Source organism: Phyllobates terribilis, unplaced genomic scaffold, assembly GCF_046119375.1.
Source record: "Phyllobates terribilis strain yellow unplaced genomic scaffold, ASM4611937v1 Scaffold_2__4_contigs__length_985480577, whole genome shotgun sequence".
NCBI classification, from domain to species: domain Eukaryota; kingdom Metazoa; phylum Chordata; class Amphibia; order Anura; family Dendrobatidae; genus Phyllobates; species Phyllobates terribilis.
Genome location: NW_027362762.1, coordinates 963796952 through 963814444, shown reverse-complemented (window position 1 = coordinate 963814444; position 17493 = coordinate 963796952). Strand labels below are relative to the sequence as shown.

At 41.4% G+C, this 17493-nt stretch overlaps 1 protein-coding gene across 2 annotated transcripts in view; it reads left to right on the top strand.

Annotated features, from left to right (window-relative positions):
- Positions 1 to 17493, top strand: part of SIDT1 (SID1 transmembrane family member 1) — a 294206-nt gene that overhangs the window by 120583 nt on the left and 156130 nt on the right. For both annotated transcript variants that reach the window (XM_073668654.1, XM_073668653.1), the window contains exon 18: positions 3587 to 3704. In XM_073668654.1, the coding sequence (XP_073524755.1) occupies positions 3587 to 3704 (118 nt within the window). The remainder of the gene's footprint in view (positions 1 to 3586; positions 3705 to 17493) is intronic.

The following is a 17493-nucleotide window of genomic DNA, read 5'->3' as shown; positions in this document are numbered from 1 at the left end:
TCCTGACTGATACATGATACCTGCAGTGATACATTGTAACAAACTATCAGCACAGGAGAGATCTGAGCTGCAGATGTTTTCACAAGAAAGTTTTCATTCCCTGACAGCGAGCGCCGACCATTCCCCGACAGCTAGCGCTGACCATTCACCGACAGTGAGAGCCGACAATTTCCCAACAGCGAGCGCCGACCATTCCCCGACAGCGAGCGCCGACCATTCCCCGACAGCGAGCGCCGACCATTCCCCGACAGCTAGCGCCGACCATTCCCCGACAGCTAGCGCTTACCATTCACCGACAGCGAGCGCCGACAATTCCCCAACAGCGAGCGCCGACCATTCCCCAACAGCGAGCGCCGACCATTCCCCGACAGCTAGCGCCGACCATTCCCCGACAGCGAGCGCCGACCATTCCCCGACAGCGAACGCCGACCATTCCCCGACAGCGAGCGCCGACAATTCCCCGACAGCGAGCGCCGACCATTCACCGACAGCGAGCGCCGACCATTCCCCGACAGCGAGCGCCGACCATTCCCCGACAGCGAGCACCGACCATTCCACGACAGCGAGCGCCGACCATTCCCCGACAGCGAGCACCGACCATTCCACGACAGCGAGCGCCGACCATTCCCCGACAGCTAGCGCCGACCATTCCCCGACAGCGAGCGCCGACCATTCCCCGACAGCGAGCGCCGACCATTCCCCGACAGCGAGCGCCGACCATTCCCCGACAGCGAGCGCCGACCATTCCCCGACAGCGAGCGCCGACCATTCCCCGACAGCGAGCGCCGACCATTCCCCGACAGCTAGCGCCGACCATTCCCCGACAGCTAGCGCCGACCATTCCCCGACAGCTAGCGCTTACCATTCACCGACAGCGAGCGCCGACCATTCCCCGACAGCGAGCGCCGACCATTCCCCGACAGCGAGAGCCGACAATTCCCCGACAGCGAGCGCCGACCATTCCCCGACAGCGAGCGCCGACCATTCCCCGACAGCGAGCGCCGACCATTCCCCGACAGCGAGCGCCGACCATTCCCCGACAGCTAGCGCCGACCATTCCCCGACAGCTAGCGCCGACCATTCCCCGACAGCTAGCGCCGACCATTCCCCGACAGCTAGCGCTTACCATTCCCCGACAGCGAGCGCCGACCATTCCCCGACAGCGAGCGCCGACCATTCCCCGACAGCGAGAGCCGACAATTCCCCGACAGCGAGCGCCGACCATTCCCCGACAGCGAGCGCCGACCATTCCCCGACAGCGAGCGCCGACCATTCCCCGACAGCGAGCGCCGACCATTCCCCGACAGCGAGCGCCGACCATTCCCCGACAGCGAGCGCCGACCATTCCCCGACAGCGAGCGCCGACCATTCCCCGACAGCGAGCGCCGACCATTCCCCGACAGTGAGCGCCGACCATTCCCCGACAGTGAGCGCCGACCATTCCCCGACAGCGAGCGCCGACCATTCCCCGACAGCGAGCGCCGACCATTCCCCGACAGCGAGCGCCGACCATTCCCCGACAGCGAGCGCCGACCATTCCCCGACAGCGAGCGCCGACCATTCCCCGACAGCGAGCGCCGACCATTCACCGACAGTGAGAGCCGACAATTCCCCGACAGCGAGCGCCGACCATTCCCCGACAGTGAGCGCCGACCATTCCCCGACAGTGAGCGCCGACCATTCCCCGACAGCGAGCGCCGACCATTCCCCGACAGCTAGCGCTGACCATTCACCGACAGTGAGAGCCGACAATTCCCCGACAGCGAGCGCCGACCATTCCCCGACAGCGAGCGCCGACCATTCCCCGACAGCGAGCGCCGACCATTCCCCAACAGCGAGCGCCGACCATTCCCCGACAGCGAGCGCCGACCATTCCCCGACAGCGAGCGCCGACCATTCCCCGACAGCTAGCGCCGACCATTCCCCGACAGCTAGCGCCGACCATTCCCCGACAGCGAGCGCCGACCATTCCCCGACAGCGAGCGCCGACCATTCCCCGACAGCGAGCGCCGACCATTCCCCGACAGCGAGCGCCGACCATTCCCCGACAGCGAGCGCCGACCATTCCCCGACAGCGAGCGCCGACAATTCCCCGACAGCGAGCGCCGACAATTCCCCGACAGCGAGCGCCGACCATTCACCGACAGCGAGCGCCGACCATTCCCCGACAGCGAGCGCCGACCATTCCCCGACAGCGAGCGCCGACCATTCACCGACAGCGAGCGCCGACCATTCACCGACAGCGAGCGCCGACCATTCACCGACAGCGAGCGCCGACCATTCCCCGACAGCGAGCGCCGACCATTCCACGACAGCGAGCGCCGACCATTCACCGACAGCGAGCGCCGACCATTCCCCGACAGCGAGCGCCGACCTTTCCCCGACAGCGAGCGCCGACCATTCCCCGACAGCGAGCGCCGACCATTCCCCGACAGCGAGCGCCGACCATTCCCCGACAGCGAGCGCCGACCATTCCCCGACAGCGAGCGCCGACCTTTCCCCGACAGCGAGCGCCGACCATTCCCCGACAGCGAGCGCCGACCATTCCACGACAGCGAGCGCCGACCATTCACCGACAGTGAGAGCCGACAATTCCCCGACAGCGAGCGCCGACCATTCCCCGACAGCGAGCGCCGACCATTCCCCGACAGCGAGCGCCGACCATTCCCCGACAGCTAGCGCTGACCATTCACCGACAGTGAGAGCCGACAATTCCCCGACAGCGAGCGCCGACCATTCCCCGACAGCGAGCGCCGACCACTCCCCGACAGCGAGCGCCGACCATTCCCCGACAGCGAGCGCCGACCATTCCCCGACAGAGAGCGCCGACCATTCCCCGACAGCGAGCGCCGACCATTCCCCGACAGCGAGCGCCGACCATTCCCCGACAGCTAGCGCCGACCATTCCCCGACAGCGAGCGCCGACCATTCACCGACAGCGAGCGCCGACCATTCCCCGACAGCGAGCGACGACCATTCCCCGACAGCGAGCGCCGACCATTCCCCGACAGCGAGCGCCGACCATTCACCGACAGCGAGTGCCGACCATTCACCGACAGCGAGCGCCGACCATTCACCGACAGCGAGCGCCGACCATTCCCCGACAGCGAGCACCGACCATTCCCCGACAGCGAGCGCCGACCATTCCCCGACAGCGAGCGCCGACCATTCCCCGACAGCGAGCGCCGACCATTCCCCGACAGCGAGCGCCGACCATTCCCCGACAGCGAGCGCCGACCATTCCCCGACAGCTAGCGCCGACCATTCCCCGACAGCGAGCGCCGACCATTCCCCGACAGCTAGCGCTGACCATTCCCCGACAGCGAGCGCCGACCATTCCCCGACAGCTAGCGCTGACCATTCACTGACGTTTCATGGTGAACAGTGGGAGAGCGATGACAAGTGACAGCAATGTGGACGCTGCAATCCCCCCTGTGTGAGGATGCGGGAGGGTGCAGGATGACGGCGGCAGCTCCAGGCCAGACGCAGCGCAGGGTCCGGGGTCCATAGCTGGATCCTGACAGATAATAAGCACCGAGGACGAGCGTTACAGGTGACATCTCGGTGATGTCTCATCTTTCTGCAGGAATTTGGGATACCTAAACATTTCGGCCTCTTCTACACGATGGGCATCGCTCTGACCATGGAGGGCGTCCTCAGCGCTTGTTACCACGTCTGCCCCAACTACTCCAACTTCCAGTTTGGTAAGAAACTGACAGCACAATATAATAATGTGACAGCATAAGCAGGTATACATACAGGCGCATCTCACAGAATTAGAATATCATCTAAAAGTGAATTTATTTCAGTTCTTCAATACAAAAAGTGAAACTCCTATATTATACAGAGTCATTACACACAGAGGGATCTATTATATAGAGTCATTACACACAGAGGGATCTATTATATAGAGTCATTACACGCAGAGGGATCTATTATATAGAGTCATTACACGCAGAGGGATCTATTAGAGTCATTACACACAGAGGGATCTATTATATAGTCATTACACGCAGAGGGATCTATTATATAGAGTCATTACACACAGAGGGATCTATTATATAGAGTCATTACACACAGAGGGATCTATTATATAGAGTCATTACAAACAGAGGGATCTATTATATAGAGTCATTACAAACAGAGGGATCTATTATATAGAGTCATTACAAACAGAGTGATCTATTATATAGAGTCATTACACACAGAGTGATCTATTATATAGAGTCATTACACACAGAGGGATCTATTATATAGAGTCATTACACACAGAGTGATCTATTATATAGAGTCATTACACACACAGGGATCTATTATATAGAGTCATTACACACAGAGGGATCTATTATATAGAGTCATTACACACAGAGGGATCTATTATATAGAGTCATTACACACAGAGGGATCTATTATATAGAGTCATTACACACAGAGGGATCTATTATATAGAGTCATTACACGCAGAGGGATCTATTATATAGAGTCATTACACGCAGAGGGATCTATTATATAGAGTCATTACACACAGAGGGATCTATTATATAGAGTCATTACACGCAGAGGGATCTATTATATAGAGTCATTACACACAGAGGGATCTATTATATAGAGTCATTACACACAGAGGGATCTATTATATAGAGTCATTACACACAGAGGGATCTATTATATAGAGTCATTACACACAGAGGGATCTATTATATAGAGTCATTACACACAGAGGGATCTATTATATAGAGTCATTACACACAGAGGGATCTATTATATAGAGTCATTACACACAGAGGGATCTATTATATAGAGTCATTACACACAGAGGGATCTATTATATAGAGTCATTACAAACAGAGGGATCTATTATATAGAGTCATTACTCACAGAGGTGTAATATATAATAGATATATATAATAGATAATATATAATAGATCCCTCTGTGTGTAATGACTCTATATAATAGATCCCTCTGTGTGTAATAACTCTATATAATAGATCCCTCTGTGTGTAATGACTCTATATAATAGATCGCTCTGTGTGTAATGACTCTATATAATAGATCCCTCTGCGTGTAATGACTCTTTATAATAGATCCCTCTGCGTGTAATGACTCTATATAATAGATCCCTCTGCGTGTAATGACTCTATATAATAGATCCCTCTGCGTGTAATGACTATATAATAGATCCCTCTGTGTGTAATGACTCTAATAGATCCCTCTGCGTGTAATGACTCTATATAATAGATCACTCTGCGTGTAATGGCTCTATATAATAGATCCCTCTGTGTGTAATGACTCTATATAATAGATCCCTCTGTGTGTAAAGACTCTATATAATAGATCCCTCTGCGTGTAGTGACTCTATATAATAGATCCCTCTGCGTGTAATGACTCTATATAATAGATCCCTCTGTGTGTAATGACTCTATATAATAGATCCCTCTGTGTGTAATGACTCTATATAATAGATCCCTCTGCGTGTAATGACTCTATATAATAGATCCCTCTGTGTGTAATGACTCTATATAATAGATCCCTCTGTGTGTAATGACTCTATATAATAGATCCCTCTGTGTGTAATGACTCTATATAATAGATCCCTCTGCGTGTAATGACTCTATAATAGATCACTCTGCGTGTAATGACTCTATATAATAGATCCCTCTGTGTTTAATAACTCTATATAATAGATCCCTCTGTGTGTAATGACTCTATATAATAGATCCCTCTGTGTGTAATGACTCTATATAATAGATCCCTCTGTGTGTAATGACTCTATATAATAGATCCCTCTGCGTGTAATGAGTCTATATAATAGATCTGTCTGCGTGTAATGACTCTATATAATAGATTCCTCTGTGTGTAATGACTCTATATAATAGATCCCTCTGCGTGTAATGACTCTATTTAATAGATCCCTCTGTGTGTAATGACTCTATATAATAGATCCCTCTGTGTGTAATGACTCTATATAATAGATCCCTCTGCGTGTAATGACTATATAATAGATCCCTCTGTGTATAATGACTCTATATAATAGATCCCTCTGGGTGTAATGACTCTATATAATAGATCCCTCTGCGTGTAATGACTCTATATAATAGATCCCTCTGTGTGTAATGACTCTATATAATAGATCCCTCTGGGTGTAATGACTCTATATAATAGATCCCTCTGTGTGTAATGACTCTATATAATAGATCCCTCTGTGTGTAATGACTCTATATAATAGATCCCTCTGTGTGTAATGACTCTATATAATAGATCCCTCTGCGTGTAATGACTCTATATAATAGATCGCTCTGCGTGTAATGACTCTATATAATAGATCCCTCTGCGTGTAATGACTCTATATAATAGATCCCTCTGCGTGTAATGACTCTATATAATAGATCCCTCTGCGTGTAAAGACTCTATATAATAGATCCCTCTGTGTGTAATGACTCTATATAATAGATCTCTCTGCGTGTAATGACTCTATATAATAGATCACTGCGTGTAATCACTCTATATAATAGATCCCTCTGCACGTAATGAGTCTATATAATAGATCCCTCTGTGTGTAATGACTCTATATAATAGATCCCTCTGCGTGTAATGAGTCTATATAATAGATCTGTCTGCGTGTAATGACTCTATATAATAGATTCCTCTGTGTGTAATGACTCTATATAATAGATCCCTCTGCGTGTAATGACTCTATTTAATAGATCCCTCTGTGTGTAATGACTCTATATAATAGATCCCTCTGTGTGTAATGACTCTATATAATAGATCCCTCTGCGTGTAATGACTATATAATAGATCCCTCTGTGTATAATGACTCTATATAATAGATCCCTCTGGGTGTAATGACTCTATATAATAGATCCCTCTGCGTGTAATGACTCTATATAATAGATCCCTCTGTGTGTAATGACTCTATATAATAGATCCCTCTGGGTGTAATGACTCTATATAATAGATCCCTCTGGGTGTAATGACTCTATATAATAGATCCCTCTGTGTGTAATGACTCTATATAATAGATCCCTATGTGTGTAATGACTCTATATAATAGATCCCTCTGCGTGTAATGACTCTATATAATAGATCGCTCTGCGTGTAATGACTCTATATAATAGATCCCTCTGCGTGTAATGACTCTATATAATAGATCCCTCTGTGTGTAATGACTCTATATAATAGATCCCTCTGTGTGTAATGACTCTATATAATAGATCCCTCTGCGTGTAATGACTCTATAATAGATCACTCTGCGTGTAATGACTCTATATAATAGATCCCTCTGTGTTTAATAACTCTATATAATAGATCCCTCTGTGTGTAATGACTCTATATAATAGATCCCTCTGTGTGTAATGACTCTATATAATAGATCCCTCTGTGTGTAATGACTCTATATAATAGATCCCTCTGCGTGTAATGAGTCTATATAATAGATCTGTCTGCGTGTAATGACTCTATATAATAGATTCCTCTGTGTGTAATGACTCTATATAATAGATCCCTCTGCGTGTAATGACTCTATTTAATAGATCCCTCTGTGTGTAATGACTCTATATAATAGATCCCTCTGTGTGTAATGACTCTATATAATAGATCCCTCTGCGTGTAATGACTATATAATAGATCCCTCTGTGTATAATGACTCTATATAATAGATCCCTCTGGGTGTAATGACTCTATATAATAGATCCCTCTGCGTGTAATGACTCTATATAATAGATCCCTCTGTGTGTAATGACTCTATATAATAGATCCCTCTGGGTGTAATGACTCTATATAATAGATCCCTCTGTGTGTAATGACTCTATATAATAGATCCCTCTGTGTGTAATGACTCTATATAATAGATCCCTCTGTGTGTAATGACTCTATATAATAGATCCCTCTGCGTGTAATGACTCTATATAATAGATCGCTCTGCGTGTAATGACTCTATATAATAGATCCCTCTGCGTGTAATGACTCTATATAATAGATCCCTCTGCGTGTAATGACTCTATATAATAGATCCCTCTGCGTGTAAAGACTCTATATAATAGATCCCTCTGTGTGTAATGACTCTATATAATAGATCTCTCTGCGTGTAATGACTCTATATAATAGATCACTGCGTGTAATCACTCTATATAATAGATCCCTCTGCACGTAATGAGTCTATATAATAGATCCCTCTGTGTGTAATGACTCTATATAATAGATCCCTCTGCGTGTAATGAGTCTATATAATAGATCTGTCTGCGTGTAATGACTCTATATAATAGATTCCTCTGTGTGTAATGACTCTATATAATAGATCCCTCTGCGTGTAATGACTCTATTTAATAGATCCCTCTGTGTGTAATGACTCTATATAATAGATCCCTCTGTGTGTAATGACTCTATATAATAGATCCCTCTGCGTGTAATGACTATATAATAGATCCCTCTGTGTATAATGACTCTATATAATAGATCCCTCTGGGTGTAATGACTCTATATAATAGATCCCTCTGCGTGTAATGACTCTATATAATAGATCCCTCTGTGTGTAATGACTCTATATAATAGATCCCTCTGGGTGTAATGACTCTATATAATAGATCCCTCTGGGTGTAATGACTCTATATAATAGATCCCTCTGTGTGTAATGACTCTATATAATAGATCCCTATGTGTGTAATGACTCTATATAATAGATCCCTCTGCGTGTAATGACTCTATATAATAGATCGCTCTGCGTGTAATGACTCTATATAATAGATCCCTCTGCGTGTAATGACTCTATATAATAGATCCCTCTGCGTGTAATGACTCTATATAATAGATCCCTCTGCGTGTAATGACTCTATATAATAGATCCCTCTGCGTGTAATGACTCTATATAATAGATCCCTCTGCGTGTAATGACTCTATATAATAGATCCCTCTGCGTGTAATGACTCTATATAATAGATCCCTCTGCGTGTAATGACTCTATATAATAGATCCCTCTGCGTGTAATGACTCTATATAATAGATCCCTCTGCATGTAATGACTCTATATAATAGATCGCTCTGTGTGTAATGTCTCTATATAATAGATCCCTGTGTGTAATGACTCTATATAATAGATTCCTCTGAGTTTAATGACTCTATATAATAGATCCCTCTGTGTGTAATGACTCTATAGAATAGAACCCTCTGTGTGTAATTACTCTATAGAATAGATCCCTCTGTATGTAATGACTCTATAGAATAGATCCCTATGTGTGTAATGACTCTATATAATAGATCCCTCTGTGTGTAATGACTCTATATAATAGATCCCTCTGTGTGTAATGACTCTATATAATAGATCCCTCAATGTAAAGACTCTATATAATATATCCCTCTGTGTGTAATGACTCTATATAATAGATCCCTCTGCGTGTAATGACTCTATATAATAGATCACTCTGCGTGTAATGACTCTATATAATAGATCCCTCTGTGTGTAATGACTCTATATAAAAGATCGCTCTGTGTGTAATGACTCTATATAACAGATCCCTCTGTGTGTAATGACTCTATATAATAGATCGCTCTGTGTGTAATGACTCTATATAATAGATCCCTCTGTGTGTAATGACTTTATATAATAGATCCCTCTGTGTGTAATGACTCTATATAATAGATCCCTCTGTGTGTAATGTCTCTATATAATAGATCCCTCTGTGTGTCATGACTCTATATAATAGATCACTCTGTGTGTAATGACTCTATATAATAGATCCCTCTGTGTGTAATGACTCTATATAATAGATCCCTCTGTGTGTAATGACTCTATATAATAGATGCCTCTGTGTGTAATAACTCTATATAATACATCACTCTGTGTGTAATGACTCTATATAATACATCCCTCTGTGTGTAATGAGTCTATATAATAGATCCCTCTGTGTGTAATGACTCTATATAATAGATCACTCTGTGTGTAATGACTCTATATAATAGATCGCTCTGCGTGTAATGACTCTATATAATAGATCCCTCTGCGTGTAATGACTCTATAATAGATCACTCTGCGTGTAATGACTCTATATAATAGATCCCTCTGTGTTTAATAACTCTATATAATAGATCCCTCTGTGTGTAATGACTCTATATAATAGATCCCTCTGTGTGTAATGACTCTATATAATAGATCCCTCTGTGTGTAATGACTCTATATAATAGATCCCTCTGCACGTAATGAGTCTATATAATAGATCCCTCTGTGTGTAATGACTCTATATAATAGATCCCTCTGCGTGTAATGAGTCTATATAATAGATCTGTCTGCGTGTAATGACTCTATATAATAGATTCCTCTGTGTGTAATGACTATATAATAGATCCCTCTGCGTGTAATGACTCTATTTAATAGATCCCTCTGTGTGTAATGACTCTATATAATAGATCCCTCTGTGTGTAATGACTCTATATAATAGATCCCTCTGCGTGTAATGACTATATAATAGATCCCTCTGTGTATAATGACTCTATATAATAGATCCCTTTGGGTGTAATGACTCTATATAATAGATCCCTCTGCGTGTAATGACTCTATATAATAGATCCCTCTGTGTGTAATGACTCTATATAATAGATCCCTCTGGGTGTAATGACTCTATATAATAGATCCCTCTGTGTGTAATGACTCTATATAATAGATCCCTCTGCGTGTAATGACTCTATATAATAGATCCCTCTGCGTGTAATGACTCTATATAATAGATCCCTCTGCGTGTAATGACTCTATATAATAGATCCCTCTGCGTGTAATGACTCTATATAATAGATCCCTCTGCGTGTAATGACTCTATATAATAGATCCCTCTGCGTGTAATGATTCTATATAATAGATCCCTCTGCATGTAATGACTCTATATAATAGATCGCTCTGTGTGTAATGTCTCTATATAATAGATCCCTGTGTGTAATGACTCTATATAATAGATTCCTCTGCGTTTAATGACTCTATATAATAGATCCCTCTGTGTGTAATGACTCTATAGAATAGAACCCTCTGTGTGTAATGACTCTATAGAATAGATCCCTCTATGTGTAATGACTCTATAGAATAGATCCCTATGTGTGTAATGACTCTATATAATAGATCCCTCTGTGTGTAATGACTCTATATAATAGATCCCTCTGTGTGTAATGACTCTATATAATAGATCCTTCAATGTAAAGACTCTATATAATAGATCCCTCTGTGTGTAATGACTATATAATAGATCCCTCTGCGTGTAATGACTCTATATAATAGATCCCTCTGTGTGTAATGACTCTATATAAAAGATCGCTCTGTGTGTAATGACTCTATATAATAGATCCCTCTGTGTGTAATGACTCTATATAATAGATCACTCTGTGTGTAATGACTCTATATAATAGATCCCTCTGTGTATAATGACTCTAGATAATAGATCCCTCTGTGTGTAATGACTCTATATAATAGATCCCTCTGTGTGTAATGTCTCTATATAATAGATCCCTCTGTGTGTCATGACTCTATATAATAGATCACTCTGTGTGTAATGACTCTATATAATAGATCCCTCTGTGTGTAATGACTCTATATAATAGATCCCTCTGTGTGTAATGACTCTATATAATAGATGCCTCTGTGTGTAATAACTCTATATAATACATCCCTCTGTGTGTAATGACTCTATATAATACATCCCTCTGTGTGTAATGAGTCTATATAATAGATCCCTCTGTGTGTAATGACTCTATATAATAGATCCCTCTGTGTGTAATGACTCTATATAATAGATCACTCTGTGTGTAATGACTCTATATAATAGATCGCTCTGTGTGTAATGACTCTATATAATAGATCCCTCTGTGTGTAATGTCTCTATATAATAGATCCCTCTGTGTGTCATGACTCTATATAATAGATCACTCTGTGTGTAATGACTCTATATAATAGATCCCTCTGTGTGTAATGACTCTATATAATAGATCACTCTGTGTGTAATGACTCTATATAATAGATCACTCTGTGTGTAATGACTCTATATAATAGATCCCTCTGTGTGTAATGACTCTATATAATAGATCCCTCTGTGTGTAATGACTCTATATAATAGATCACTCTGTGTGTAATGACTCTATATAATAGATCGCTCTGCGTGTAATGACTCTATATAATAGATCCCTCTGCGTGCAATGACTCTATAATAGATCACTCTGCGTGTAATGACTCTATATAATAGATCCCTCTGTGTTTAATAACTCTATATAATAGATCCCTCTGTGTGTAATGACTCTATATAATAGATCCCTCTGTGTGTAATGACTCTATATAATAGATCCCTCTGCACGTAATGAATCTATATAATAGATCCCTCTGTGTGTAATGACTCTATATAATAGATCCCTCTGCGTGTAATGAGTCTATATAATAGATCTGTCTGCGTGTAATGACTCTATATAATAGATTCCTCTGTGTGTAATGACTCTATATAATAGATCCCTCTGCGTGTAATGACTCTATTTAATAGATCCCTCTGTGTGTAATGACTCTATATAATAGATCCCTCTGTGTGTAATGACTCTATATAATAGATCCCTCTGCGTGTAATGACTATATAATAGATTCCTCTGTGTATAATGACTCTATATAATAGATCCCTCTGGGTGTAATGACTCTATATAATAGATCCCTCTGCGTGTAATGACTCTATATAATAGATCCCTCTGTGTGTAATGACTCTATATAATAGATCGCTCTGTGTGTAATGACTCTATATAATAGATCCCTCTGTGTGTAATGACTCTATATAATAGATCCCTCTGCGTGTAATGACTCTATATAATAGATCGCTCTGCGTGTAATGACTCTATATAATAGATCCCTCTGCGTGTAATGACTCTATATAATAGATCCCTCTGCGTGTAATGACTCTATATAATAGATCCCTCTGCGTGTAATGACTCTATATAATAGATCCCTCTGCGTGTAATGACTCTATATAATTGATCCCTCTGCGTGTAATGACTCTATATAATAGATCCCTCTGTGTGTAATGACTCTATATAATAGATCCCTCTGCGTGTAATGACTATATAATAGATCCCTCTGCATGTAATGACTCTATATAATAGATCGCTCTGTGTGTAATGTCTCTATATAATAGATCCCTCTGTGTGTAATGACTCTATATAATAGATTCCTCTGCGTGTAATGACTCTATATAATAGATCCCTCTGTGTGTAATGACTCTATAGAATAGATCCCTCTGTGTGTAATGACTCTATAGAATAGATCCCTCTGTGTGTAATGACTCTATATAATAGATCCCTCAATGTAAAGACTGTATATAATAGATCCCTCTGTGTGTAATGACTCTATATAATAGATCCCTCTGCGTGTAATGACTCTATATAATAGATCACTCTGCGTGTAATGACTCTATATAATAGATCACTCTGTGTGTAATGACTCTATATAAAAGATCGCTCTGTGTGTAATGACTCTATATAATAGATCCCTCTGTGTGTAATGACTCTATATAATAGATCACTCTGTGTGTAATGACTCTATATATTAGATCCCTCCTTGTGTAATGACTCTATGTAATAGATCCCTCTGTGTGTAATGACTCTATATAATAGATCCCTCTGTGCGTAATGACTCTATATAATAGATCCCTCTGTGTATAATGACTATATAATAGATCACTCTGTGTGTAATGACTCTATATAATAGATCCCTCTGTGTGTAATGACTATATAATAGATCCCTCTGTGTGTAATGACTCTATATAATAGATCCCTCTGTGTGTAATGACTCTATATAATAGATCACTCTGTGTGTAATGACTCTATATAATAGATCCCTCTGTGTGTAATGACTCTATATAATAGATCCCTCTGCGTGTAATGACTCTATATAATAGATCCCTCTACGTGTAATGACTCTATATAATAGATCCCTCTGTGTGTAATGACTCTATATAATAGATCCCTCTGTGTGTAATGACTCTATATAATGGATCCCTCTGTGTGTAATGACTCTATATAATAGATCCCTCTGTGTGTAATGACTATATATAATAGATCGCTCTGTGTGTAATGACTCTATATAATAGATCACTGTGTGTAATGACTCTATATAATAGATCCCTCTGTGTGTAATGACTCTATATAATAGATCCCTCTGCGTGTAATGACTCTATATAATAGATCCCTCTGTGTGTAATGACTCTATATAATAGATCCCTCTGTGTGTAATGACTCTATATAATAGATCGCTCTGCGTGTAATGGCTCTATATAATAGATCCCTCTGCGTGTAATGACTCTATATAATAGATCCCTCTGTGTGTAATGACTCTATATAATAGATCCCTCTGCGTGTAATGACTCTATATAATAGATCCCTCTGCGTGTAATGACTCTATATAATAGATCCCTCTGCGTGTAATGATTCTATATAATAGATCCCTCTGCATGTAATGACTCTATATAATAGATCGCTCTGTGTGTAATGTCTCTATATAATAGATCCCTGTGTGTAATGACTCTATATAATAGATTCCTCTGCGTTTAATGACTCTATATAATAGATCCCTCTGTGTGTAATGACTCTATAGAATAGAACCCTCTGTGTGTAATGACTCTATAGAATAGATCCCTCTGTGTGTAATGACTCTATAGAATAGATCCCTATGTGTGTAATGACTCTATATAATAGATCCCTCTGTGTGTAATGACTCTATTTAATAGATCCCTCTGTGTTTAATGACTCTATATAATAGATCCTTCAATGTAAAGACTCTATATAATAGATCCCTCTGTGTGTAATGACTCTATATAATAGGTCCCTCTGCGTGTAATGACTCTATATAATAGATCACTCTGCGTGTAATGACTCTATATAATAGATCCCTCTGTGTGTAATGACTCTATATAAAAGATCGCTCTGTGTGTAATGACTCTATATAATAGATCCCTCTGTGTGTAATGACTCTATATAATAGATCCCTCTGTGTGTAATGACTCTATAGAATAGATCCCTCTGTGTGTAATGACTCTATAGAATAGATCCCTCTGTGTGTAATGACTCTATATAATAGATCCCTCAATGTAAAGACTGTATATAATAGATCCCTCTGTGTGTAATGACTCTATATAATAGATCCCTCTGCGTGTAATGACTCTATATAATAGATCACTCTGCGTGTAATGACTCTATATAATAGATCACTCTGCGTGTAATGACTCTATATAATAGATCACTCTGTGTGTAATGACTCTATATAAAAGATCGCTCTGTGTGTAATGACTCTATATAATAGATCCCTCTGTGTGTAATGACTCTATATAATAGATCACTCTGTGTGTAATGACTCTATATATTAGATCCCTCCTTGTGTAATGACTCTATGTAATAGATCCCTCTGTGTGTAATGACTATAATAGATCACTGTGCGTAATGACTCTATATAATAGATCCCTCTGTGTGTAATGACTCTATATAATAGATCCCTCTGTGTGTAATGACTCTATATAATAGATCCCTCTGTGTGTAATGACTCTATATAATACATCCCTCTGTGTGTAATGACTCTATATAATACATCCCTCTGTGTGTAATGACTCTATATAATACATCCCTCTGTGTGTAATGAGTCTATATAATAGATCCCTCTGTGTGTAATGACTCTATATAATAGATCCCTCTGTGTGTAATGACTCTATATAATAGATCACTCTGTGTGTAATGACTCTATATAATAGATCGCTCTGTGTGTAATGACTCTATATAATAGATCCCTCTGTGTGTAATGTCTCTATATAATAGATCCCTCTGTGTGTCATGACTCTATATAATAGATCACTCTGTGTGTAATGACTCTATATAATAGATCCCTCTGTCTGTAATGACTCTATATAATAGATCACTCTGTGTGTAATGACTCTATATAATAGATCACTCTGTGTGTAATGACTCTATATAATAGATCCCTCTGTGTGTAATGACTCTATATAATAGATCCCTCTGTGTGTAATGACTCTATATAATAGATCACTCTGTGTGTAATGACTCTATATAATAGATCGCTCTGCGTGTAATGACTCTATATAATAGATCCCTCTGCGTGCAATGACTCTATAATAGATCACTCTGCGTGTAATGACTCTATATAATAGATCCCTCTGTGTTTAATAACTCTATATAATAGATCCCTCTGTGTGTAATGACTCTATATAATAGATCCCTCTGCGTGTAATGAGTCTATATAATAGATCTGTCTGCGTGTAATGACTCTATATAATAGATTCCTCTGTGTGTAATGACTCTATATAATAGATCCCTCTGCGTGTAATGACTCTATTTAATAGATCCCTCTGTGTGTAATGACTCTATATAATAGATCCCTCTGTGTGTAATGACTCTATATAATAGATCCCTCTGCGTGTAATGACTATATAATAGATTCCTCTGTGTGTAATGACTCTATATAATAGATCCCTCTGGGTGTAATGACTCTATATAATAGATCCCTCTGCGTATAATGACTCTATATAATAGATCCCTCTGTGTGTAATGACTCTATATAATAGATCCCTCTGGGTGTAATGACTCTATATAATAGATCCCTCTGTGTGTAATGACTCTATATAATAGATCCCTCTGTGTGTAATGACTCTATATAATAGATCGCTCTGTGTGTAATGACTCTATATAATAGATCCCTCTGTGTGTAATGACTCTATATAATAGATCCCTCTGCGTGTAATGACTCTATATAATAGATCGCTCTGCGTGTAATGACTCTATATAATAGATCCCTCTGTGTGTAATGACTCTATATAATAGATCCCTCTGCTTGTAATGACTCTATATAATAGATCCCTCTGCGTGTAATGACTCTATATAATTGATCCCTCTGCGTGTAATGACTCTATATAATAGATCCCTCTGCGTGTAATGACTCTATATAATAGATCCCTCTGTGTGTAATGACTCTATATAATAGATCCCTCTGCGTGTAATGACTCTATATAATAGATCCCTCTGCATGTAATGACTCTATATAATAGATCGCTCTGTGTGTAATGTCTCTATATAATAGATCCCTCTGTGTGTAATGACTCTATATAATAGATTCCTCTGCGTGTAATGACTCTATATAATAGATCCCTCTGTGTGTAATGACTCTATAGAATAGATCCCTCTGTGTGTAATGACTCTATAGAATAGATCCCTCTGTGTGTAATGACTCTATATAATAGATCCCTCAATGTAAAGACTGTATATAATAGATCCCTCTGTGTGTAATGACTCTATATAATAGATCCCTCTGCGTGTAATGACTCTATATAATAGATCACTCTGCGTGTAATGACTCTATATAATAGATCACTCTTGTGTAATGACTCTATATAAAAGATCGCTCTGTGTGTAATGACTCTATATAATAGATCCCTCTGTGTGTAATGACTCTATATAATAGATCACTCTGTGTGTAATGACTCTATATATTA